General features: G+C 36.2%; 1 protein-coding gene across 2 annotated transcripts in view; it reads left to right on the top strand.

The window, feature by feature from the left end:
- Nucleotides 1-27,058, top strand: part of PTPRK (protein tyrosine phosphatase, receptor type K) — a 723,664-nt gene that overhangs the window by 558,957 nt on the left and 137,649 nt on the right. For both annotated transcript variants that reach the window (XM_027848590.1, XM_027848589.1), the window contains exons 9-13: nucleotides 83-192; nucleotides 2,294-2,495; nucleotides 3,811-3,916; nucleotides 16,914-17,187; nucleotides 22,979-23,015. In XM_027848590.1, the coding sequence (XP_027704391.1) occupies nucleotides 83-192; nucleotides 2,294-2,495; nucleotides 3,811-3,916; nucleotides 16,914-17,187; nucleotides 22,979-23,015 (729 nt within the window). The remainder of the gene's footprint in view (nucleotides 1-82; nucleotides 193-2,293; nucleotides 2,496-3,810; nucleotides 3,917-16,913; nucleotides 17,188-22,978; nucleotides 23,016-27,058) is intronic.

Genomic DNA, 27,058 nt, shown 5'->3' with positions numbered 1-27,058 from the left:
TGTGTGTGTGTGTGTGTGTGTGTGTGTGTGTGTGTGTGTGTGTGTGTAAATATGTTTCTAACAAAACCCATCTTTTTTGTAGTGCCTGGTCCAGTTCCAGTCAAGTCTCTTAAAGGAACCTCATTTGAAAACAAGATCTTCCTGAATTGGAAAGAACCTTTGGATCCAAATGGAATTATCACTCAATATGAGGTATTGATAAAAATGTTCATTTTAATGTGCATAAACACATTGGAAAAGAGATAAAACAGAGTAGGAAAAGAGGGAAGTGAGATTTAGGAAAGAACAATATTAAAAATCAGTATTAGTTCACTTCAGTGTGGTTTATAAATATTTTTTAATTGTGTGAATAGTGGAAAGGTGACTAGATTTGGAATCACAGCTTCTTCGGTTTGACTCCTTATTCTGCTGCTTGATATCTATGTGATCATGAAGGGTAGAAAGGGCAAGGAGAGAAGGGAATAAGCATTTATATGGTGCCTCCTACATACCCAGCACTGTGCAAAGTACTCATAAACATTATCTCATTTGATCCTCACAACAACCGTTAGTTCTCTTTTGATCTTCTTTTTACCATTCAGGAGACAAAGGCAAGTAGAGGTTAAATCACTTGCCTAGGATCACACAGCTAATAAGTGTTTGAGGCTGGTTTTGAATTCAGCTCTCCCCAACTCCTGGCCTGGTACTATATCCACCATGCCTCCTAGCTGCCTCATAGGCATATCATTTACATTTGGTAATCCTCAGTAGCCTCATCAATATCTGAAGATGTTGGAGTAAATTAACTATAAAGCCCTTTGCATTTTGATATATTTGATCCTATAAGTAATCTTTCTTGGTACCGAGTATTGAAACTACCATCAAACAGTCTCTAGAATTTTCAAAACCCTAATCTAAATGTGTGACCTTTTTTTTTTCTTGCTAGGGATGGGGAGTGGCAATGTCAATCAATCTTCTTCATGGTTATGTATAATAAATGATAGAATTCACAAATATACAGAACACTAATTTTCAGTCTTGTAATATTAATGGATAGCTGTCCAATGTTCTGATTTAATAGAGACCTGGGAATTTCACTTGCCAAGTAATACAAAAATAGGAAAAGGTCAACGTAAGTCTGACTCAGAGTTTTAAGCTGACTTTGGTAATTTCTTTGAGGCTCTCTCCTCATGAGTCCAAGAATGGAATAAACAGGATAATCAAATACACACATTTTCAGAATTTTTGTCTATTTCCTCCTTTTCCTAAATGAGATGTTACTAAGGAATCAAATCAAAAAGCATTCATGTGTATATGAGGATATTTGTTCCTACTTAGATTTGATTAAAGCTTAAAAATACGTAAATTTCCAGTGGCTACAGAATGAGGCAAGTGCATCATTGAAGTGGGAATCATGAAGGTATTCCAGCAAGTTGTGATTATATTATCATACCCTGAATATTATTTACATAATTGTGTTGTTTGACTTGGGAAAATGAAGTAACAAAGGAGACGTCTGTATCTATAGTCACAAAATTCTAAGCATGAATCTATGTGCATGCCAGAAGAGAGAAGGAATGGAAGTTAAATGAAGAAGATGAAAAAAAAAACCCTAGCAAGTAAATGGATTTACTTAGGAATGGATTATTTACCATTCATTCATTCAGTTAAAGCTATCAAGCATTTATTAAATGGCTGCCATATGCCAGGCATTGTATTAGCCTTTGGGGATACAAAGACAGAAATGAAATAGTTCATGCTTGCCATCAAGAGGTTTGCATTCTATGAGAGGGATATAACATACTCACAGGCTAATTACATGAAGGATATAAACAAATCAAACACAGTGGGTGTCCTAATGACTCGGCGAGTGAGGAAAAGCCTCTTCAAAAAGATGATGTGTGAACCTGAGTATTGAATGAAGTTGGAGGGCCCAAAGTGGAGTGCAGAAAGCACAGATGTAGGAGAAGAAATATTATGTATGGGGAAGAGTAAGGTGTCTTCTTTGACTGGAATGTAGAGAATGTGACCAGAAAAATATGTTATCAGCCAGAAAGATGTACTTGAGTCAGATAATTATGAGCCTAAAATGACAATGGAGTTTACATTTGATCCTAGAGGCAATAGCAAGCCATTGAATTTTCTTGGGCAGTGAAGTGACGTGGTTAATCCTAAACATTTAGAAAATCATTTGGGCATTTGAATGAAGGACAAATTGGAGAAGGAAGAGAGTATATACTGTGAGACAAGTTAGGACTAATTATCTATAATGTAGGGAAATACCTAATAGGACATATGTTTCTTTAACAAATAGGTCAGCTATAACAGCATCAGGTCATTTGATCCTGCCGTTCCTGTGGCTGGACCTCCCCAGACTGTGACAAATTTATGGAACAGTACACATCACGTATTTTTGCATCTCCACCCTGGGACAACTTATCAGTTCTTTATAAGAGCCAGTACAGTCAAAGGCTTTGGGCCAGCAACAGCAATCAACGTTACAACCAATATCTCAGGTATTCAAATAAATGATGTGGAAATATGATTCTTTGTCTTTTTGTACTGGTGTGTTTAGGGGAAACACTGATAATTTTTTTTTATTACAGATAGCCTTTGACAGTGCATCTTAATACATTTAAGCACTTTAGGCACTTAAGATAATTTCAGATCAAATTATTGCATAGTTACACTTGCCTACCTTCATATCAAATAAGAACCATACACTGTTAATTTTAAGAATATTTTTCAATTTATTTTCTCTCTTAAGAGAATTACAAGGTTCATCACAGATGCCGATTTTAGACTTCATAGTACCTTGAAGAAATTGTTAAATATGGCACCAGCTCTTCAAATGGAATAAAATTTGTCCCCAAACTTAATTCCCATCACTTCTTGGAATAAGTGCATAGGGATGTAGATCTCTTGCTCTTATCATAAATAATATATTCTTGTGTATCTGTCTTACCTTTTTAGTGTCCTGGGATATAGTTAATTTTAAATAAACATTCTCCTCTCACAGGTGCAAGCACATACACACACAAACATAGGGAAAAAGATGAAACATAAGAAGATCTTATTAATAAACTACACTTTGTATAAAGATCATATGAGGTACCTAAAATGATGCTACACAAGATAAATTATTATTTTCTTCTCAGTCAAAACCACTAGTCAATAGTCATTGAACTATGAGCGAAAAGATACTATCTTGTGCTCTCAATTACTCTCATGTACATATTAATTTATTTTATTTTATATACACCTTTTTACATACAACTGTGATGTGATGGGAAAAGAAAGCACTGGAAACCTAATAGTTTAGATTCTAGTCCTAGCTCTACAATTAACTGCTGATGTCACCTTGAGCAAAACATTTGACCCTTCTGGAACTTAGACTCTGGATCTGCAAAATGAGAAGTTTCTATTCTATAATCTCTAAAGGTCCATTCCAACTCAATAACTCAGTGACTTTCCTTGATAATATTTCATGATTATTTGTTAAATGCCTTGAATTGAGTCTTATTTGTATAAGTAAGCTTACCGCAATTCTCCTTCCCCATACTTTTGCTCCAGAAACCATTTCATGGTTTCCATTCAATCTTTCATTTAAAATCAACCAAAAACATTTATTGCCAACACATTCAAATGATGGCAAATACCTAAAGGTTTGTGGTAATTAGTGTTGTGTGCTTTCTTCTGATGAACATTTTTGGTAATTAAGCATTGCATTGATTTTCATTTCCTTTGGAATTCAACATTGTTGAGACTCAAACAGTGACAAAACTGCATTACTTGATCAAAGCTTCTTTTTCTCCCTTTCCCTTTAATCAGCTCCCACCTTACCTGACTATGAAGGAATTGACGCATCCCTTAATGAAACTGCCACCACTATAACAGTGCTATTGAGACCTGCACAGGCTAAAGGTGCACCTATCAGGTAAGAGGAAGAAGCAGCCAAGAAAAGAGTTTATACTTCAGTTGCCTAACGACTAATAAAATAATTCATTTCTAAGTGATATTCATTTGACATTACTGTCAGAAGGTTTGTTTTTCTCAGCTATACAAAGCCTACAGATAGACCTGTAGTTGAAAGTAAATTCTAAGGGGATTCTTAGATATTCATGACCTGAATTATCCTTCTCTCTGTTGTTTGATTTAGATTGTTGATCTTTCCTTTCTATTTTTTTTTTCCTCTTAGTACCATTTCATTTTGCTTCCTCTTCTGGTATCTATGGAATATGAGGTTTGAAGGTATTTGTCAGAAAGAAGATTGGAAAATAACTCTTTTCCAATGCAGCGAATCAGCTATTATGTAGTGAATTTCATATGTATGATTGAAAAATTGGAAGCTGAGGAAATAGAAGTAGAATGATAGCATTGAATACAAACTATCTGACCTTTTTCTTCCTGAAGTCCCTGTTATTGGAAATTGTGTTAGAGCTATTAAATTTTATTTAGTATGCCCATGTACCAATATAAAATATCCTATTTCACCTTAATATTCAGAAATATTTTCGCTCACCTTTACCCAATGATTAAAAAAATGAGTCTTTTTTATTTCAAGGAATAATTCACATCTTCTCTCTCCCAGCCTCCAGCCCTCTCCTCTTCAACGTAACAAAGGTTTATTTGTAACTGTCTAAATGTACGTAGGTTTGTGCTCATGTTCAAACTTGTAATAAAATCTATTTTTACTTACAGATACACACATAGAGTTATCAAAATTATAATATGCCTAGTATAGAAATCAGGTATTAAGATGATTTTGTATTTTTTTTTTACAACTTAGTGTTTCCTTAGCATTGGCAAAATCTATTCTTTTACTTACATAAAAATAATATTTAAGGACATATAATAATTGATCATTCAAATACATATCACCTTCCACTTGGCATCATGATTATGTTCATGTCCTATCTAGCCTTAACAGAAAGCTTCTTTGTGTATCTCTAGTATCTAGTTGATCATAAATGCTTAGTACTTCTTTGTTGACTAAATTAAAAGAAAAAATTTAAAATATTTAGTCATTATTTTTAAGTTACACACAGTGAACATAAATAATATCTTAAAGCCCCCTTTCAAAAACAGAATGTTATTGGCAGCTTTAAAAAAGAGAGAGAGAGAGGAATAACTATTGAAAATCCATTACACTGCCTATTTTCAGTAAGTAGCATAGTTCTCTTCTAGTTCAGTGTCTTATACATTTTTTGTTTGATGCAGAGCAACCAATAGGAGATTAGTAATCAACAAAAATAAATTTAAAGTATCTGTTCAACAAGAACAGAAAAATTATTCAAATATGAGCAAGTGATAGAATATTTTACAAGATGTTACTGTCATGGGAAAAAGATCCTTCAACTACCAGCTTAGTTCTACTTTGTCCATTTCTAGCTAGCCACACTTAAGACAGCTGACTAATGAACTGATGAAAAGCATTTATTGAGCTTTTATTGTTTGTTAAGCATGTCAGTTAGAGATCAGCACATAAAAACAAAAGTAAGAAAATTCCAGCCATTTACACTGAGGGTTGGCGAGACAACTTATGTACAGGGAGTGATGGGAAGCCACAGGAATGCTGTGGATGGTCTTTGGGGAATCTGTTTCTTTCCCCAAAAGCTGTTCTTTCTGGATTAATTCAGATTCTGATCTAATCAGTTTTAGTTATGAATTATAATATATGGGGGTGTTCTAGCCTTGGGTCAATGTATTAAAAATTTTGACCCAAATTTTGAAATTATATTTTATATATATGTATGTATATATATGTATATATATATATATATATATACACACATACACACACATAGTTTTTTTCAATATAGATATAGTTTGTACTTTAGCAGGTTCTGCTTTAAGCATGATAGCTTCACCTCTATTGAGGTAACAGAAATCTATCACACTCTCTTTGTGGTCACTATATTTTTTCACATTTGATTTTGTAGGTATAGTCAAATTGTTATGTGACTTGGGGCAAATAATTTAATCTCTTTGGGACTCATTTTCTTTACTGTAGAAGAAACAAGCTGAACTAAGTGATCTCTAACATTCCTTCCAGTGCTAATGTTCTAAGACCTCAAAGTATGTACCTATACAGTATGCCCTATCTAAATCATTAAGTGATTTCATGCAAATCTGACAAGGTGAAACAACATTGTGCAGGGTATTTAGTTCCATATCAGCAATTTTACTAATGGAAGACATAGTCAATTGAGAGTAGTTGATCTTTAAAGTTGATCTTTATGGGGACCTGAGACCATATAAAGCTGACCTGTGCTAGTATTGCTTGGATCACCAAAGAAAATGAGATGTGGAGACTCCACACGCTAAGTCATCAGAAGCTGAAGTTTGCTACTGGAAATAAATAGGGTAAGAGAATAAGAAGTTTTGTCTAACTAAAGGATAAGAAGTAAAGAACTTGTTTACAAATGGGAAAGGTAATCAAACAAAGGTAACTTAATTCTCAACGAGTTACCCAACCGCTGGTTTGAAATCTAGCTAGAGAAGTGAGTTGTCAAATAAGTTAAGAAATTGCTTTTCCCAAGTGGGAGTCGGGGGAGAACTATTGCCAACAGCTTGGGAAGAGAATATATCTCCTCTACCAAATAATAGAAAAATACTGAACTTTAGTATGGCAGGGAGGATGTTTAGGATAATTTCTAGATCCTGGATCCTGAGAATTTAAGATATTTATAGACCCAATATATTCATTTCTAAAGTGACTATGAATTTGATAATTAATGGGAAAATGACTTAAAATTAAACTGAGCTTGATTATCATTCAATGTGTAATTTATTTAGTATCATCATTTTAATTACAGTGATGTAAACCAATCAGGATTTTTTCCAATTAATGATGCTTTTCTAATTCTACTTGACTGAAAATTGAGGTAATTAATATTTTTCATGCAAAAGCTTTTCAATTTTATGTAGTAGAAATAGTGAATTTTATTATTTGAAATGACCTCTATCTCTTGGTTGCTCAAGAATTCTTCCCTCTAGTCATAGTTGTAACAGGTACCTTCTTCAGTTCTCCTCATTTAAGCAAGTACCCAATAGTTTTGATGATCACAACTTGAAGTTGTTTGACATTTGGTTGTGTTATGTTCCCTACATTCCTACATTTTTTCAGTATATCCTTGAAATCAATGGTTTTTTTAGATGAATTTCATCATTATTTTATCTAATTCTATAAAGTGAGCCCTGTAGTTTGGTATGGCACTAAATATGTAAATTAATTTAGGTAGTATTATTTCTGTTATGTTTATTTGGCCCAACTCTGAGCAATTAATATCTCTGCAATTATTTGTCTTTGTTTATATCTAGCAATCAATTAATAAACATTTATTAAGTACCTGCTATATGCTAGGCACTGTGTTAAGCAATAGGGATACATAAAGAAGACAAAGACATTCCCTGTCCTCAAGGAGCTTACAGTCTAATGGAGGAGCCAACATGTAAACAAATATATACAAAGCAAGCTGTATATAGAATAAATAGGAAATAATTAACAGAGGCAATTAACTTCAGACACTGGAGTTAATAGCGGTTGAGAAAGGCTTCCTGGAGACAGTAAGGTTTGAACCTTGCAGCCAGAGAAAATGCTGGGTCCCAAGAGATGGTGGGTCTTATTCAAGGGACAGCTAGGAGGCCAGTATCACTGGATTGAAGAAATGTGTTGAGGAATAAATTGTAAGAAGACTGGAAAAGTTGGGGGTGGGGGGGAGGGACTGTTATGCAGGGCTTAACATTTGTATTTGATACTGCTGAAGTTTCTTGAATAGGAAGGTGGCATGATTATACCTGCACTTTAGGAAAATCACTTTAGCGTCTTAATGGAAGATGGAATTAGGAGAATGGAGTTGAGACAAGCAGACCCATCAACAAGCTGTTGAAGTAGCCCAGGTATGAGGTAGTGAAGCACTGCATTATTAGAGTGGCGACAATGTCAGAGGAGTTACAGGGGCATATTTGCAAAGTGTTGCAGAGGTGAAATTGGCAGGCCTTGGCAACAGATTGAACAAGAGGAGTAAGAGATGGGGTGGAATCCAAGATGACTCCCAGGTTTTGAGCCTAAGAGACTGGGAGAATGGCGTTGCCCCCTACAGTCATAGGGAAGGTAGGAAATGTCTTATAATTATATTCAAAGAAGTCCTGAGTGTGCCTTGGTAGGTTGACTTACAGATAATTTATGCATCTTGTAGTTACAGAATAGAACTTCTTTTTCCTGTCTATTAATGTTGGGGTTTTATAAGTACCATACAGAAAAATGATGATATTTGTAGGTTTATGTTATATACTACTTTCCAAAGTTACTAATTATTTTGAATGTATTGTCATTGAATCTGTGCAACTTTTTATATCTATCATCCTTATCATGGGGAGAGTGGTCTGTGAACTTTTTGGGTCATGGATCCCTCTGGCAGTCTGCTGAAACCTAACCTTCTCAGAATATTTAGAATAAAATAAAATACATTGGACAAAGGAAACCAATTACAGTGAAACTCTGTGATGAAAATTTTTTTTAAAAAGTGTCAAAGAATAGCAGTGCAAATGGACATCATTGCTTTCCCTGATCTTATTAGAAAAACTTCCAGTATTTCCCATTACATATAATGCTAGATTTTTGTATCAGATATATACTGTCTTCATTTACTTATTTTTATTTTTAGGCAATAGGGGTTAAGTGCCTTGCCCAGGGTCACACAACTAGTAAGTGTCAGGTGTTTGGTCTGAGGCCGAATTTGAACTCAGGTCCTCCTGACTTCAGGGCCCGTGTTCTCTCCACTGTGCCACCTAGCTGCCCCTTGATACTATCTTTATATTACAGAACATTTCCATGCTTTTCTTTTTCTTTTTTTTTAAGTGGTTTTCATATAAATGAATGCCTCATTTTATCAGTCACTTTTTTGGAGATACTGATATCAATCAGCAAGCATTTATTAAGTACTTCCGAGGTGCCAGGCACTATGCCTAGACCTGAAGCTACAAATAAAAAACAAAAACAGTACCTGCTGTCAAGAAGCATACATTCTAATGAGGGAGCTCATATTTATTTAAACATGTTGTATATCAGAGTGTAAGGTCTTAGCAACTGGCAGGACGAGGAAAGACCTTCCGATGAAGGTAGCATCTAAGCTGGACCATCATGGAAGGCAAAGATTCTAAGAGGAAGAGGGGAGGAAGGAGAGAATTCCAGGCATGTGAATCATCCAGGGCAAAGTCACAGAGACAGTGGATGTTTCATCATGTGTGAGGAACAGCACAGTGGCCAGTAATGTGGTCTGTTTTTTTTAATACTATCCATTCAATTGCATATTTGTTGTAGATTCAACCCAGTCAAAGTGAATAATCTCGACTATATTGATGTAGTCTTTTTGCTCTTGTTTTAGGTCAGGCCTTGGTACTTCCATCAGTTTTTGAATAAGGTTACAGAGTCAGGTTTTACAATTCTTGATCCTTTCACCTCCCGGTCTTTGATGAGCTGAATCCAAGCTCAGCTTCTTATATGGTCCCAGGCAGATATATTAAGTTAGGTTCAGGCCCTGCCAACTGTTTTAAGTAAAATGATAGGTTGTAAAAATAAAAAAAGAGAGAGAGAAAGAAAAAAAAAACTTTGAATGGAGATCTGATGGATAGAGACGCCAAGATAGGGGACCTTGGTCCCTTGAAATTGCTTCCTTTCATATCCGGAGAAGGGTGTGAAGGAGAGGGTGAGTTTCCATATCAACACTGTATCATTTTCATAGTTTGTATTATTGTCCTTTGTTGTGAAATTTTTAGTTATATCACTGTTATTTCTCTCCATCTACCTACCTGTTTGCTGTAGTGCTTTGCTTCATTTGGCACCACTTTCCATTTTCCTGGATGCAGTTCTAGAGTAAATTGGGCTACCGTCGTACTTTTCATGTTATTGTCTTGGTTGTAAGAGAAAGACTTAGTTTGGAAGATCCTGTCAAGTTATTCTTAGGCTTTCTCAAAGTCTACATTTTCTATAGCCAAGTATGGCACAAAAGTTTAAACTGACTTTATAAAGCCCTGTTTGCATATGCACAGTGTTTGTGGATAATGCTACAAGGCAACATAACCTAAAATGACTGCATTTCTTATGAAGGGATATTTCTTTATACGAGAGATAATCACCTATTTTTTTCTGTCATGATGAAACTGCTCTCCCCTCATTTTTATTCAACTTTCTGGATACCTCTGTAGAACACCTTTCTATTTGGAGCATCTGGTTCTACTTAAACTAAGAATGCCACTATGGTACGACTGATAATCTCAAGTAATGTGTCATCTCAGTTGATGGCCATTGGACAAATATTGTGTTTTAAGTTAAAAACAATTGAATTAATATTTATCAACAGTTATAAGAATTATGATGATTCCTACTACTTCTTGCTGTCTTTTGCAACTGCTAATTCTTAATCTACTTATGCTGCTGCAGAAAAAGAGTGGGATCCTACATATTTGAGAGCTGTCATGTGGTTTTGATCTATTTTATTACCAATCTTGACCAGAATAGTTGTGACCTTTTGTCCCTCTTTTTGTGAATAAGCCTCTATATTTAGTTAGATTTTTTCCTTGGAGAGAAGATAGGCTCTAGCAATAGCCCAACATGAACTTGGTGACAGACTATGAGAGAAGGGCTTGTCTTTCAAAAAACAATCAATTTTGAACATTTAGATTTTGGTTCTATTCCAAATGAAAACATGTCTCTCCTACTACACTGGTAATTCTGTTTATATTACAGCTAATACTTATTAACTATTATTAGTAATTAGTATTTCATTTCTTATTCTTAACATTCATTTTTTCAAAATTTTCATTTCCATGTTCTCTCCTACCTTCCAGTCCCTCCCCCACTCATTGAGTGAAGTCATGCAAAATATGCTTCCATATTAGCCATGTTGCAAAAAACAAACAAACCAAAAAAAAAAAAAAAACCCAAAACCCTAAAATGTAAGAAACATAAATAAAGTGAAAAAATATGTTTCAGTCTGCACTCAAGAGTTCATCAGATCTCTCTCTGGAGGTGGATAGCATTCTTCATCATGGGTCCTTTGGAATTGCCTTGGATATATGTGTGTGTGTATATATACACACACACATATTTCTATTTGTCTATATTGTTCTGGAGACAGATAGCACCTTCCTTCATAGGTCCAAGTCTTTCCATGTTTTTCTCACATCAACCAGCTCATCATTTCTTATAGCACAGTAGTATTCCATCACAATCCTATCCCACAACTTGTTTAGCCATTCCCCAATTGAAGGACATCTATCATTTTAGCCAATTTTTGACTGCAAAAGCAAAATAAAGAGATGTAGTAAAAAATGAACTTTAGAAAACTTTGTCATTAAGGATGTTTCTGATTAAGATTCTTTAATTATGCATTGGAGAAAGTTTTGAAGAAAATGTTTGATCTCTGCCCATTGTATATATGAAGAGCCAAAGAAACATCCATCTTCCTTTTCAGGGGAAATATAAATCAGGTAGCCATGCTCATGAAACAGTGAAAATTCCACGTACCAAACTACTTGGAATGAATGTTGATGCTCAAAATGAGAGAAATAAGGCAGCCTTAAAGTATAGTCCTGGTACAGCTCCTTCTTAGCTAAGTGACTTTGGGAAAAGACCTTCCCTTAATGCTCAACATCAGTTTTATGATCCATATAATGGAACTAACACTTTCTCTGCTTCTACGTCACAGAATTGTTAAGAAGATAAGTGATATAATGTATATAAAATTATTTTGTAAACTCTTAACTGCTAGTTAATGTAAAATGACTTTCTAAAGAAAGTGTAAATACACATAGCACAGACTGTTGGTACTTTGAGGTACATTTGTAAAGCTATATTTAAAATGTCAGAGTCAACAATTGGGATCAAAAATTAGCTTAACCAAAAGGAGTTTTATTAATACTCCTTATTTAAAGAGTTCCTTTACACTTTTTATATTGTATGTGTGACTTTGATTTAACACATTTTAAAGGTCTCAGTTCTATGCTTCTAGATATTTTAATTCTTTTTTTTCCAATCTAATAAATACATTAAAAAAAACCTGTGAGGGGTTCAATGATAGATGATCAGGAGTTAAGGTCCCATAAGTGATTTGGACAAGTCACTTAATATTATAAGAGTGAAGTAATAATGGCAGCAAAAGGGAAAGTAATGTATACATTGTGGTACATAGTGATGTACTGACAAAAGCTTTGTATTTATTGTCGGAGAATCTAGATCTAACTATTAGTAATACTTAGGGCCATTAGGTAGCACAGTGGATAGAGTGCTAGGCCTGGAGTCAGGAAGATTCTTCAAAGTCAACCTCAGATACTTACTAGCTGGTGACCATAGGCAAGTCACTTAATTCTGTTTGGCTCAGTTTCCTCATCTGTAAAAATGATCTGGAAAATGAAATGGCGAACTACTGCGGTATCTTTGCCAAGAAAATCTCAAATGGAGTCACGAAGGGTTAGACAGGACTGAAAAATGACTCAACCACAACGTAGGGCCCCTAGATGGTACCGTGGATAGAGCATCAGGCCTGGAGTTTGGAAGATCTGAGTTCAAATTTTGACTCACACTAGCTGAGGGACCCTGGGCAAGTCATTTAACCTCTGCTTTTCTCAGTTTCCCCTGCTTTAAAACAGGGATAATAATAGCACCTATCTTTCAGGTTTGTTGTAAAAATCAAATGAGGTAATTATAAAAGTGCTTGGCACAGTGCCAGGTACATAGTAGGTTATATATAAATATTAGCTATTATTATTACTTATTGGCTATATGGCCTAGTAAATAATTTGACTTCTTTAGACTTCAGTTGCCTCATCTATAATATGATATGGTTTGATCATATAATATTTGAGATATCTTACAGAACCCAATCATATGATACTGTTTAATATTATGACTGTAGTATAAGAAAAAGAACATTGAATTTGACCCCATGACGCTTAAGATCCAGTCTCACCTGAGCTGCTGATGCATCCTCTGTTGTATCATAGGGTTACCAGCACCCTTTAATGAGTAATGAGCTCTAGACATATGGATTGACTACCTAAAAGTCATTCATTTCAGTTGAATTTGAACCCAAGTCCCATTAGAAATTCTGCCCTCTTTCTACTGTATCACTTTGAAGTGCAGGTACCTTCATCTGTTAATGGGAGAAAATAATAGCTATACTAGCTACTTCACAGGAAAAGTATGAGGATTCAATGAGGTAGTATATGTAAAGTGCTTTGTAAAGTATGAAATGCTATATAAATGTGAATTATCATGGCTAGCAAAGTTGGAAATAATTTTATTTATTTATAGCTTCTAAAAACTACTGAACAGAGATATCTTTGCCATCTCCTTTTTCAGGTAACCAGAACATTGACACATCTAAAAGCATAGGAGTTAATTCGTCATCTAAGAAACGCTACTCTGGGTCCTTCACCTAAGAGATCTTTTTCTTTTTCCCTAAGTCCCACCCTAACCCTAGTGATGACATAAAATATTTTTGAAAAACTCTCTAGTTTCTTGCTGGAGATTTGTTTCTGGAATACTTAAATGAACAGGCTGTATTCACTTCAGTATCCTTGATTGTGGACTAGGCTCTTGTCAGTTTAACTGAACACACTTTGACTAAGTGTTGCAGTGTGAACTGTTACCTGCTTTTTTACATGAATTTTGATGATCAATTTCTAGATATCAGCTGCTAGAGACAATATTTGAGCTTGGCTTTTTGCCTATTTTTTTCTCATGAACCAGAGATTCTATGAGGGAGAAATATGAGTTTGGTGAAAAGAACCTTTGGTACCCCCTTTTCCTATCAGATAAAACAGACTCTTCCTTGTATAGCATTTAAACCTCTTCATAACTTGCCTGCAGGCCACATTTCTAGCTTAATTTAACACTATTCTCCTCAATACACAATACCTCTCAGCCATATCGGACCCAATCACACCCAACCTTTTTTCCTGACTTTACCTCCTATACCCTAAATTGACTTTGTCCATTTCTCTGCCTGTTCACTTGCTTATTTTTCTTTTTATTCACATGCCACTTCATTAAATTTTCTCTGTGTAGTCCCTCCATCTAGAAAGGACTCGTGTCCTTTGACTATCACAAGTATCTTTTTCTTTTTAAGTCTCTCTCTCTCTTTCTCTCTCTCTCTCACACACACAGACACACACACACACAGACACACACACACACAGACTCAACTGAAACTATTATTAAGTTTACTAATGCAACCTATTGTGCTTGGTTCTAGGGAACACAAAGATAAAACACAAAAATAATGCCTGCCCTCAAAGACCCTACTTTCTACTGGGGTTGGGGGGAAGGTACAAAACATATTCAGATAAATGTATGTGTGATGATTTATGGAGGAGAGAGAAATAGAGTGGAAAGAATTAAGGAATTAAGATAGCTTTCTCATAGGAGGAGATACATGAGCTGAGCCTTGACAAAAGGTAGGGATTGTAAGAAGCAGAGGTGAGAAGAGAGTTCATTGTTTTCATAGAGGACAACATATGCAAAGTCCCATAAAACAGAGATTGAATGATGAGTTTGGGAAATAGTAGAGAGACCTGTGTGACTGTAACATAGAATGTGTGCAATAAGCTTGTAAAGGAAAGATAGAGTCACATTGTGGAAGGCTTGGTATGCCAAGCTAATGAGCTCCCATCTCCTGGTGTCCTCTGTACCTGCAACAGTCTAAGTTGTATTACAGTTATTTGTCCATGTAACTTATTTTTCTACTGGATTATAAACTCTTTGAAGTTATTGATTATATCATTTTCATCTTTGAATTTCTAGTAGTTAACAGGGACTTGCACAAAACATTTAAATGTTTATTGAATTGAATGAAGGCAAAATTAATCAAATGATACTAATCCAGCAGTCATTTTATGAGGTTCTGATCCTGGCTCTGTCACTGATTTCGTGTATGAACTTGGCCATGTCACCTAATTTCTTGAGGCTTTTTCACATATAGTGAGTTTTATCTTATATAGAATGAGAAATGTGGATGAGATAATCCCTCCGATTCTCTTCCTCTCAGAAATTTCTTGGTTCTATGAATGTGTAATGTAAATATGGGTGAAAAATAAAATCAAAGAGCCCCTGGAGTGTTCTTTTGTTGTTGGGCATATGTCTGCAATGCCATACATCCCACTTCCCCTGCTGAGTTTGTGCTTAAGAACGTAAAGGGTTTTGAATTGAAAAATTCCTGCTCTCTGAGTACCTCTCAGAGCAGAATTTTTGTCAGTGCCAATCTTAGAAGCTTAGGGGAACCAAGTTGGCAGGGAGAAAGGAGAAGAAAGATGTAATACACACAATTTCAACTTGCATAACCTTTGGTCCTGGTTGGTTTCCCAGATTTAGAACTGTGATTTACCAATGTTTCTGTTATATTTCTGAGGGAAAGGAAGTATTGGGTAGGTAGCAATCATTTATTTTATTGATAATTTTTTTAAAGAGAAACAACTATTTCTAAATATTTAGTGTAAAAGATGATCATTCCCCCCTAATTCTGAATACTCTTTTGTCTTCTGGTCTGGTCGGTTCTCTCATTTCTCTGAGTAAATTAGTTTATATAAGCTAGGGTTTTATAAAAAGGACTATTGATGGTCTGTAGTATTCTCAATAACACTTTCATCATAAGTTGGCACTTCATCCAAGGACCCTCTTCTTTCTTGGAGTTCTAGATTATTTTTGATCAATTTAGAGAGGCATTAAAATAATAAAGAGGGCACTTTCATAATTTTATGATACCCAGAGTTTAAAGTTAAGCCACTCACCAAAAAGCACATTTATTATTTGTTTCAATGGGTTATGTATAGTAAAATATGTCTGCATTTTTTCAGGCATTTTTAAGCTTATGTTCATTTAATTGAATCTAAGAATATAGGCACATCTCTTTCCCAGGAGCACCTTTACCTGAAAAGTTTGCTATACACAACAATGGAGTGATACCCATTCAATAATAGACAGCTAACATAGCCATTTCAGTTCTAAGTTAGAGTATACTTCTTTTTTCTTTTTAATTTCAAAGTTGCCCTCCTCCCAGGCCCCTAGAGATAGTAAACCTTAGTAGAAAACTACCCAGCCTTTTTGTAAAGGTATTGGAAAGCTTAGGTTGGCATTTTAATAGGCCAAATGCCATCTGTTTCTGCAATTTGTGGTATTTTATCATTGACAACTGTAAGAAAATGAGGCAGTCTATTTTGGTGGAGTGGACAGATTTCTGTCCATCTGTGCCCATATTACAACATGTCACTTGTACTTTAGATCTTCATAGCTCTGAGCCAAGATAGATGCCATAGCAAGGTCAAGAGGTGGAGAAGCCTGTCAGCACATTCTGTCTCTAATGATATGACAACTGCAAATTGGTGCTTCAAGCACAACCCAAAGGCAGTCATTATGTCAGGCCTTGAAGCTGGGTTTTCTATATCATTTCAAAGAAAAATGTTAACTTTAAATATTTTAAACTATCAAGCAAAGAACCTAATCTATTGCATGGCTGTGGTTAGTGTCAAGTTTTGTATTAGGATGCATCATTACACAAAATTTCCAAAATGCGGAGATGGTTCTTTAATGTGATTTTTCTTTTTGTTTTGTATCACATGGGTTATGTGGGCAGAAAGAAGCAGAAGTCCATTTAGAATTCTGCAGCAATCCTAATAAATTTGCTTTCACTGATACCAATTTTTTAAAAGAGTAAACAGCTTTAAGATAATAAAAGTTACATTAATGTGAAGATTAATATGAAAATGTGTCATTTGTTTCCTGCTCTGCATGTTTGAGGTGTGGGATTGGAGAATGTCCCATTCCTCTTGTTTAGAATTGATAAGTTGTTTTTAAAATGTTTATAGATGCCTTATGACTTTTAGCACAACTAACCAGCAATATTGTCATTTTATTTTCCCCTCCTGTGACCTAAAAGTGCCTATCAAATCGTGGTGGAAGAATTACATCCCCACCGAACCAAGCGAGAAACGGGGGCAATGGAATGCTACCAGGTCCCCATCACCTACCAGAGTGCCATGAGTGGAGGTTCACCATATTACTTTGCTGCTGAACTACCCCCTGGGAATCTACCTGAACCAGCCCCATTTACTGTCGGTGACAACAGGACATACCAAGGATTTTGGAACCCACCTTTAGCACCTCGGAAAGGTTACAACATCTACTTTCAGGCTATGAGCAGTGTGGAGAAGGTAGGTGCCCAGCCAAATTTTCTTTTTCACTGCTCCAAGGAAAGGCCCAGCGGCTTTTTAGAGATGCCAGGCAGCATTAGTCAAAAGTAATAGTGTATGGTGGTACTATTGCCTCTCTCTACCACTGTGTATACTTCTGCACTGTGAGGCTGAGGCTTCACGCCAGTCATATTTCACACGATTCCCGTTTCCTAGTAACTGTTTCTAGTTGAGACTTTAGTAAAAGCCCATGGTAGCCGTTTTGAGTAAAATGATTTAAGCAATATGTTTCTGCACCCTCTGTAAATATGCACCGTTGTTCTTGCCCCCTTTCTCTGTGGTGGCACACTTCAAAAGATTAAATTTACTGTAGGATAAACAAAATGCGTACTCCTCAGCAGGCTAATAAAATGTTGCAAACTTTTCAGGCAGGATTGAACAAATAGAAAATAACAAAGTAAAAACCTACTGATTACAAAGTAATGCACTGCCTGTGGTACATTTGACAGAGCCCATGCAGAAGGCTGTCTCTAGATTGCCCAACTGCTGTGTAGCCAGAAAAGTAGGCCTTTGCATCTCCTTGGTTACCTCCTCCCTTTATCCATTTTGGACACAGTTGTTTTTGAACACTGCTACTGGTCTTGTATTAGTATTGAAGAGAAAAACACAAGAAGAAGTTAAATACCACTGTGGTTCTGGGTAGGAAAGGTCTCTCACGCCCCATGCTGTTTTCTTTGAATGATTTTCTTTCTTAAAATGCAAATATGTTTTGGGAAAGGTGGCAGTATAAAGTGTGTGTGTGTGTGTGTGTGTGTGTGTGTGTGTGTGTGTGTGTGTGTTGCACCAGAGGGCAGCTGTTGAGTTTTAAAATCCATTTAAGTATTATGTTTTTCTATATGTACAGCTTTATGGGAAATGAGTACTTTCAAGTTATAGAGATCCTAAAGGTGTATCGGGGAAATTATATGATGAATCACTGGACTGAGGGAATTTGATCTTAACTGTTGTCTTTTAATTGTAGGACAATAGTGTTCTTCCATTTGCTTTCCTACAGCCCCTATGAGAAACTAAAACTTCTAAACTAAATAATTTTTTAATAAAATATTTATCTCTCCAATTTTGGAAGTATTTAGCTCAGAGGGACAGAGAAGAAACAAAGGCAATATAGCCAAAGGTGACTTATTATGGAAGAAGTTGCTCTATACATCTATGTGTGCTTGGTAATACTGAAAAGGAGAACAAAATGTCCCCCTCCCTCCTAAAGACTTCTTACTGTCTGAAATTGAAGGTTGTTAGTTGCCCTGATAAAGTAGTGACTATAGAAATTAATATTCCATTCAGAGTATAAAGACACTCGGGTAGAAAATACAGTTCTATATTAGGTTTGGGTTTTGTTTTTTTTTTTTTTTTTTTACTTTTAAGAAGTGAGAGATAGAAAATTAACTTTCGTGACTTAATCTGTGATATGAGAAGGGGTGTTAATGAATGTCCCTTTCTGGGAAAGGGTTTTCTATGGTACTACTTAAAAGCTTTGAGAGGAAATTTCCCTTTCTAATTGCTATTGTGACCATACTCTTTTACATCTAAAGTGTAAAGTTGTGACAATGTACTTCACAGTTATCTTGGCATAGAGTTTTTAAATTGATATGGTTCACATCAGCAGCAGGGTCAAGGAGTACTGCTATAGTTAAAAGTGATTGCTTTTAAGAAAGCAAATTCCCTTTAGGTTTTTACTAAAGCCAGAAATAAGCTCTTGTTCTCAGCTTGCTATAAAGGCCTCAGGTCAGAACTAAATAAGAGTAGTATACTTGTAATTATTACTTGTTGAAAGAATTGTTTTGTGTGATTTTTAATATCCACCGACAATCTAAGACTGATTTTGGATTAAGAGAACTTTTTATTTAAAGTAAAATGCTTATAAGAAAAAATGTATTCTTTGTTATATGTTAAGGTTTATTATCACCTCAAAAGATCCTTGAGGATGAGGTATATTAGAAAATGAGAATGCATTTCTCTCTTTTTCTTAGGCCTTCCCCAATCCTGCAGCCTTGCTCCTCTAACTTACATTCATACTAACAGGTCAGTTTCCCAAAGTCTGGCTGCTACCTTGGGTTTTAAATGTAACCCTGGGGGGCAGCTAGGTGGTGCAGTGGATAGAGCACCAGTCCTGAAGTCAGGAGTACCTGAGTTCAAATCCAGCCTCAGACCAAACACTTGACACTTACTAGCTGTGTGACCCTGGGCAAGTCACTTAACCCCAATCGCCTCACCCAAAAAATTAAATAAATAAATAAATAAATAAATAAATAAATAAATGTGACCCTGGGAGTGATTTCTCCTACTACTGTGGTTGACAATGCTTCCCATTAAAATTAGCCAGTAGACCTTATTAGTTTTTATCAAAGGCATTTGTTTAAATGATATAGTTTGAAGAAAAAAAACAGTGCAAAATATTCCCTTCAAAAGCCCAGGGTTCACTCTTCCATAAATATACATAGAATCTTTTGAAAGAAGCCTTAAACTTAAAATTTATTGTAAGTGAGGCACACATGTAGGATACATGTGTGACAAGGGTAACTCACAGCTTCTGATATTGCATGACCTGGTCTTTTCTCCCTAGGTAGTATCTAGGTAGTTACTGTTAGGTACAGCATCTCTTCTGAGAAGGATGCTCAGCTGGGCTCCTGGGATCTGTTTCTTCCTTGAATCCATACCCAGAACACTTCTCTGAGGGTAGGGTTATTTTCCTTCATGCCAACTCCCTCCCTTAGATGACTCTCTCTTTAGATTCATGTCTGTCCTTGGGCATGTCATTGTTCCTAGATGAAAACATTATTTCCTTCTAGGCAGGGGCTCATAAGACATGATTGAGGGGGATGGGCCAGGTGGGAACCACTCCTGCCTACTCCCCTCTGTGCAGATCTACTGCATATAATTGCTATAGAGCTGACATTCATCCAGATATTTAAAGCCCCCCATGATGTGGTTAAATTGTTTCCTCAGCCAGCTTTTTTTTTTTATATTCCAAACCAAAAAAAAAATGTTCCAAACCAAAAAGGTTCACACTTCATAAAGGGATCATAAAGAGGTATCTTATTTATACATTAAGATTTCATCGTATGTGATTATGTTCTATGATAACTCTAAATTGAGATGGAGGTGTTTGTGGAGAATCACAAACCTGCCCTTTGTATACACATATACACAAAGACACATATACATACACATGTCCACATGCACATACAATGTGTGCACATGTAGTTTACTGCAATAGAAGGTAAGGACTATTCCATTTTTGTCTTTGTGTCCCAGGGCCTGGTACATAGTAGGAGCTTAATAAATTTTTGCTGATTGATGAAGAATGTATTTATTGTCTACCTTCACTAAATCTCATAGTTTTTTAAGGATTAAGACCCAATCTAAAAAAGGGAACAAATCTGGAAAAGTTGAATCCATGTTTTCTCCCCCAGAAAACTTTAAAAAAGGAAGAAAAGTTCATGAGATAAAACATCTATTTCTACCTTTCACCATTCTTAATTTTGCCTCCACTGGTTGAGTGAAAAGAAGAAGAGTATGAAAAGTCTGCATAGTATCCAGCATATGTCCTCTGCATGTGATCTCTATCCAAAATAGAATCTAGGAGGGAGCATGAAAACACACAATTCATAAAGGCTGTGCTAGACAGAATCTGATCTTACAGCATTTCATCATAACTCACTGTGTGGTAGGATCTACTGGGTGGATGGAGGGGCACATTAGCAACCAGGTCCAGCCTAGCAGCCATATGACAATCTCCATTCTTTTCCCTTTCATTCTCATTCCAAATCCCCAACAGAACTGGGATGTGTCTAGGCTCTGCACTACACTTTACCTTGCTGTCTTTCTTACCAGACTATCTTTAATGTATAACTCACTCTCACCCCACTACCTCTTTCTAATTCCTTGGAAATTTACTAAGAGAACTCTCCTGTGAATCTCTTGCATCCCTTTCTACACTCAGGTATTCACAGATCTCTAACCAGTTTCTCAAGCTACTAAATCAACATATATACCAGCCAGCCCTGAAGCTACTTCCTAAATTTATTAAATACCTGGGTTTTTTTTTTTTCTGGCCTTGTATCTTTTTACTCTCCTCTTATGTTCTTGATGGTATCTATAAAAATGTAATTTGTAACAATATAAATCACCCAAAAAGCAAATAAAAATCCAAGGTCTTTCATCATTATATACTGCAATGATGTGGCAACTCTGATATTTATTTTTTTTGCTACCCTTCTTATATGTTGATACCACCCCTGCTCTCCTGTTGATAACTACACATGTGCCTTTTGACTTTTATGATCCCAGTGAGTATATATTTGCCCAACTGTATTTTGGCCCTTTCACAGATGGAACTAAACCAAACTGGAGAAAATTAGTTGTGTCAGTCAGAAAGAATTTATTAAGTTCCCACTATGTACCAGGCACTATGCTAACCATTGAGGATACAAAGAAAGAATGAAAGATGGTCCCAGTTTTCAAGGAGCTTGAAAATTAATGGAAACATGACAACATGAGAACAACTATGTACAAATAAGTCATATACAGGATAAATTGGAAGTAATTGACACAGGAAAGGCACTAGCTTTAATGAAGATCTGGAAAGGGTTCTCACAGATGATGGGATTTTAACTAGGACTTGAGGGAAATCAGAAAGAAGAAAGGAGGAACTATTCTAGGCAATGGGAAAAGTCAGTGAAACTGCCTTGAGTCTTGAGATGGGAAGATCTTGGGCAAGAAACAGCAAGCAAGGAGCCCATAGTTATTAGATTGCAGAGTATGTGGAAGAGAAAGGGCTTTGAATGTCTAATGGAAGATCTTGTGTTTGATCCTGGAGGTGATAGGGAATCACTGAAGTTTATTGAATAGAGGAGCACAACATGGTCATTTCTGCACTTCAGAAAGATTAATTTGACAGCTGAGTAGGAAGAGACTGGAGTCCAATCAGAAGGTGGTTGCAGTTGTCCAAGCATGAAGTGATGAGGGACTGGACCAGGATAAGTAACAATGTCAGAGGAGAGAAGGTTGTATACCTGAATGATATTGCAAAGGAAATATTGACAGGACTTGGCAAACAGATTGGCTATGTGGAATGATAAAGAGTGAGGAATTGATGATGACAACTAGATGGTGAGCCTGTGTGAATGGGAGGAAGGTTCTACTCTCAACAGTAAAAGGGAAGTTTGGAAGAGGGGAAGGTTTGAGAGGAAATATAATGAGTTCAATTTTATACATGTTGAATTTAAGATGTTATGGGCCATACAATTTGCAATGTCTACTTGGCAATTAGAAATACTAATCTGGAGGTTAGGGCTAGATATATAGGTCTGAGAATCATCATTATAGAGATGATCATTGAAATCATGGAAGCCAAATTGATCATCAAATGGGTCACAACACAGAGCTCTAGGGGACACATACCTTTAGTGGGCATGACCTATGGGAGTGTGGTACCAGCCTTACAATTAAACACAGGGATGGGGGAGGGAGTGTGGTTCCTAGGCCATGTGTAGAAGTATAATTTTTCTCTTGCCACTGGATGTGCAAGGAATGAAAGCAGAATTCTGCCTATACTTACAAATACTTTGTCAATTCCTATTTAAATTTTTTTTCATCTCCCCTTTCAATCTTGGAAAAATTTAACTATCTAGTATTCAAAATACAATCTTTGTTACTCTAGATTGGTCTTAAAGTCTTTTTCTTACTTGGTAAGTAGGACAGCTTGAACTGTACGATGATTATATTTCCTTTCATTTTTTTACCCCTTCAACAGGAAACCAAAACCCAGTGTGTACGAATAGCTACAAAAGGTAAGAGACTGGCTTTCTTTCACTCCATTTTCCCCCTGCCCTAAGAGGAAAGTAATTTATTCCTTGCATCAGGACTAATTAAATGTGCCATTTCTATTACATAACTTTTGTAGCACAGCCCAGTTATAGGGCCAGCAGAGTACTCTGGCCCTCCTGAGTATCTTTAACACATAACAGTGGGCTACTTTCTACCCCTTTGCACCTGAATAGTGGTACCTTGTTTCAAGAATAGGCAGGATTTAGCCAAAATATGAAAAGCTCATTTTTGTCATTTGTACTCAGCAAGGTCTTGTACTTATAAACAGTTGGAGTGTTAGGAGAAGCTCCCAAAGACAGGTTAGAAGTGGAAAGTTACTATAAGCATAAAAGAACCATCCTCCTTAGTGCACATGTAAGCAAAATTCAGGGCATGGAGACAGGTTGATATCTTATTATACAAGCAATTTCCTAGATGATACTTTTCTCCCTTTATTCTTTCCTTTCTCTCTTTCTGTTTCCCTCCTTTTCTTTATTTTTTTTCCTTGTTTTCAAATTTCAAGGGACATCATACCATAAGACCTCAATGGAGTAGATTTGCCGGGGCAAATCATGTTGATTCTATATAACATGGTTTAGTGATGCAGTATTCAGTCATTCAGTAGTAAAAAAAGCAGTTTTGTCTTAGGAAAAGACTTGGGGTTTGGAGTGGATAAAATTCTTCTTTTCCCACCATAATTATAGCCTCTCATTGCAAAGTTACATGACTTTTAAGCAAGAAGGAGAAGCATTTGATAGATTTTAGCACTAGAAATAAGAAAGGACTATATTGATGTTAACATGATAATCCTCAAAGAATTGGTGTTGTGTTTATGTGTTGGCTGCTATAATTAGAATTGGACCCATATTTGTGAGTGTAGTAAAGCAGTTTGGGGTAAAAATGAATGGCCACACTCTGCTTATGTTGGCATGTTTCCTTCCATCATTTCCCAAAGTCTAATCGTCAATCTGCTCAAGTAAGCCCTTGTGTTCAATTCTTGATTTGTGATGGCAATTAAAACTATTCCCCTTGCTTTATACAGAATACTGTGTACACATTTCAAAAGCAAATGAAATAACAGTTTTGGAAAGAAATAGATTAAGATTCATTTAATTGTTCAAAGAGAATAAAGACGAGAGAAATCTTAAAGTAAAGAGAGGTAGGAAGGAAAAAAATGTTACATGTGATTATTTTCTTCTATATAATGTAGTTTGCATTCCACCATATTTTAGTTGAATTTTCTTAGGAAGTAGTCTAAAGAGAGAAGACATTTCAGGTCTCTGCCAGCATTGTTTTCCCATACTTTGGGAGGAGGCATCTGCTGGATCAAAGTATTCTCAATTTAACACTTGTCATCGAAGTCTTAAAGAATCTTTTTAGGTGAGCTAGCTACACCTTTGTTTTTTCAAGTGACAGCTTCAAATGCCTCTGAAATATTTTTGGTTGTTACTGAGTTTTTGTATTACCTTAGGGAATTTGCTTGTCTTTCTTTTTTCTTTCTCAGAAAAAAAATATTTTCTCTAACATATTTCTTGAGTCCAGTATATTTCATGTCATAGAAGTCTAGTTTAAAGTGGCTGATAGAAAGCAGCATAGTCTGGAAGGAGCCCTGGATTTGGTATTAAAGGACATGTATGTAGTTCTTGAGAGCTTGTGTGAAGACAAAACTGTGAAGTGTCATGGTGGTAATGGTGCTATGAACAGAGATCAAGAAGTCAGGGAGAGGGGTATTTTTGAGGGAAAGCTAAAGAGTTCTATTTTGGACTTGCTGAGTTTGAAGCTCTGGAAGGACATCCATGTCAAGATGATTTTTAGGGAATGCATACCTTCCCCATCAGTCAGCACATTTGGTATTTAACCTAAAGGTGATGGGCTCAAGCCAGCCAATCCCAGAGTGCTTATGAACAAATCCAAGTCATCAAATCTTTAAGAAGGAGGAAGGAAGGAAAGAAATATTCATTAAGCACATACCATGTACCGGGCACTTTGCTAAACCCTTTACAAATCTTATTTGATCCTCATAGCAACCCTGGGAAGTCAGCGCTATTATCACCCCCATTTTGCAGTTGAGGAAACTGAAGAAGACAGAGGTTATGTGAGTTGCTCAGGGTCATGCAGCTAGTAAGTGTCTCCAATCAAATTTGAACTCAGAACTTCCTATTTCTAGCCTCAACCTTATATCTTTTATGCTTCCTAGCTACCAGTGACAGGTAGTATGCTGTAGTTTAGTTGAATCAAACTCAGATAAACACAGATGCCACTAACTGTACATAAGGATCCCTACAGGCAGCATAACCACTTAGAAAACCACATATATATGCTGAAATTATCCATGTTATATTTTATTTTCATTTATTTCACTAAACTTTTTCCAGTTACATTTTAATCTGCTTCAGGCTATTGTCTGACTCCTCTAGGGTGAGGTACTGGGCTCTGGGCTAGAAATTATGAAGATTGCAGTCAAATCTCATTTCTTATACTTCCTAGCTGTACTTAAACTCTCTGTGCCTCAGTCTTCTCATAAAATGAGAGCGTTGGACTCTTGCCTCTAAGGTCCCTTCCAACCTTGAATTTATGTTCCTTTGATTATTTTTTGCCTGAAATATTAAAAGGCTTCGCTCTCAACTGGTCTTTCTACCTTTTAATTTCTCTCCTCTCCATTCCATCCTTCCCAGATTTGCCAAGGTAATATCCCGAATGCAATTAATGGATCAATCTCCTATGACTATTGAATGATATACTGGATTTTCAGTAATGGAGCCTTCAAAAAGATCACTATAGTCTGCTTCCAAATTACCTTTCCAACTTTTTCACACATTATTCCCATTTACATACACATATTCTAAGCATACTCCTTTCCCTTTTTCTCTGCTGTCTTTTTAACCTTTCCTCATGATATAGCCAATGTAAGAAATGGTCATCTCCCCTTTCCTTTGTAACCTCCATAAGGCCTTCCCTGAATCCAGTAGATTAAAGTGATCTCTGTCCTCAAATTCATTGTTTTTTGTTCAGACCTTTCCTTTGCATTGACACTCTGATTTTTATCACAAGTGTTCTTGTTTTGTTTTACATATGTCATTTCCCCTTTATTAGATTATAAGCTCCTTAAGGGCAGTTTACGTGTCATGTCTATTATTATATGCTCACAACCAGGCATAGTGTCTTGCATATCAGCGAATCTCAGTTGGAAAGGCCCTTCAAGGTCATCTGGTCCAACTTTTAGTTGAACAGTATTCCCATCAGTGGTTATTTTGCTTCTAAATGATGACTTCCAGTGATGGAGAAGTCACTGTACCCTGAGGCTACCTGTTCTACTCTTATATAACTCTGATTGTTAAAAAGTTTCTCCTTCTATTGACCTGAATTCTGCCTCTCCACAGCTTTCACTTATTCCTACTCATTCTGGTCTCTTATATCAAACAGAAAAGTCTGATCCCTCTTCCCGTCAGCCAACAGTCAGGAAGCATTTGTTAAGGACTTATCATGTGTGAGGCACTGTGCTAAGAAATAAAACAAGTTATACGCAGACTAAATTGGAGGTAATCTCCAGGGGAAAGGACTAAGATTATGGAGACCCAGGAAAGGCTTCCTGGGAAATATAAAAGTAGCTGAAACTTAAAGGCATCCAGAAAAGCCAGGAGATAGAGATGAGAAAGGAGAGAGTTCCAGGCATGGAGGACAGCCAGTGAAGGCAGGGAGGCCTTTGACATGCAACAGCTATCTATCTGGTTTGTATGTTTATTCTTCTCCAGGCCACATAGCCATGGAGTTCCTTGAACTGATTGTTCATATGGAAGTCAGGGTGAAATAGTGGATAGAGCACTGAACTTGGAGTCAGAATATTGTTGTTTAGTCCTTTTTCAGTTGTGTCTAACTCTTTGTGAGCCCATTTGGGGTTTCTTGGCAAAGATACTAAAGTGGTTTGCCATTTTCTTCTCCAGCTCATTTAACAGATGAGGAAATTGAGGCAAACAGGGTTAAGTGACTTGCCCAGAATCATACAGCTATAAGTATCTGAGGTCAGATT

This window comes from Vombatus ursinus, unplaced genomic scaffold, assembly GCF_900497805.2.
Source record: "Vombatus ursinus unplaced genomic scaffold, bare-nosed wombat genome assembly UNPS02006779.1, whole genome shotgun sequence".
Lineage (NCBI taxonomy): Eukaryota > Metazoa > Chordata > Mammalia > Diprotodontia > Vombatidae > Vombatus > Vombatus ursinus.
This window is presented reverse-complemented; position numbering and strand designations above follow the sequence as displayed.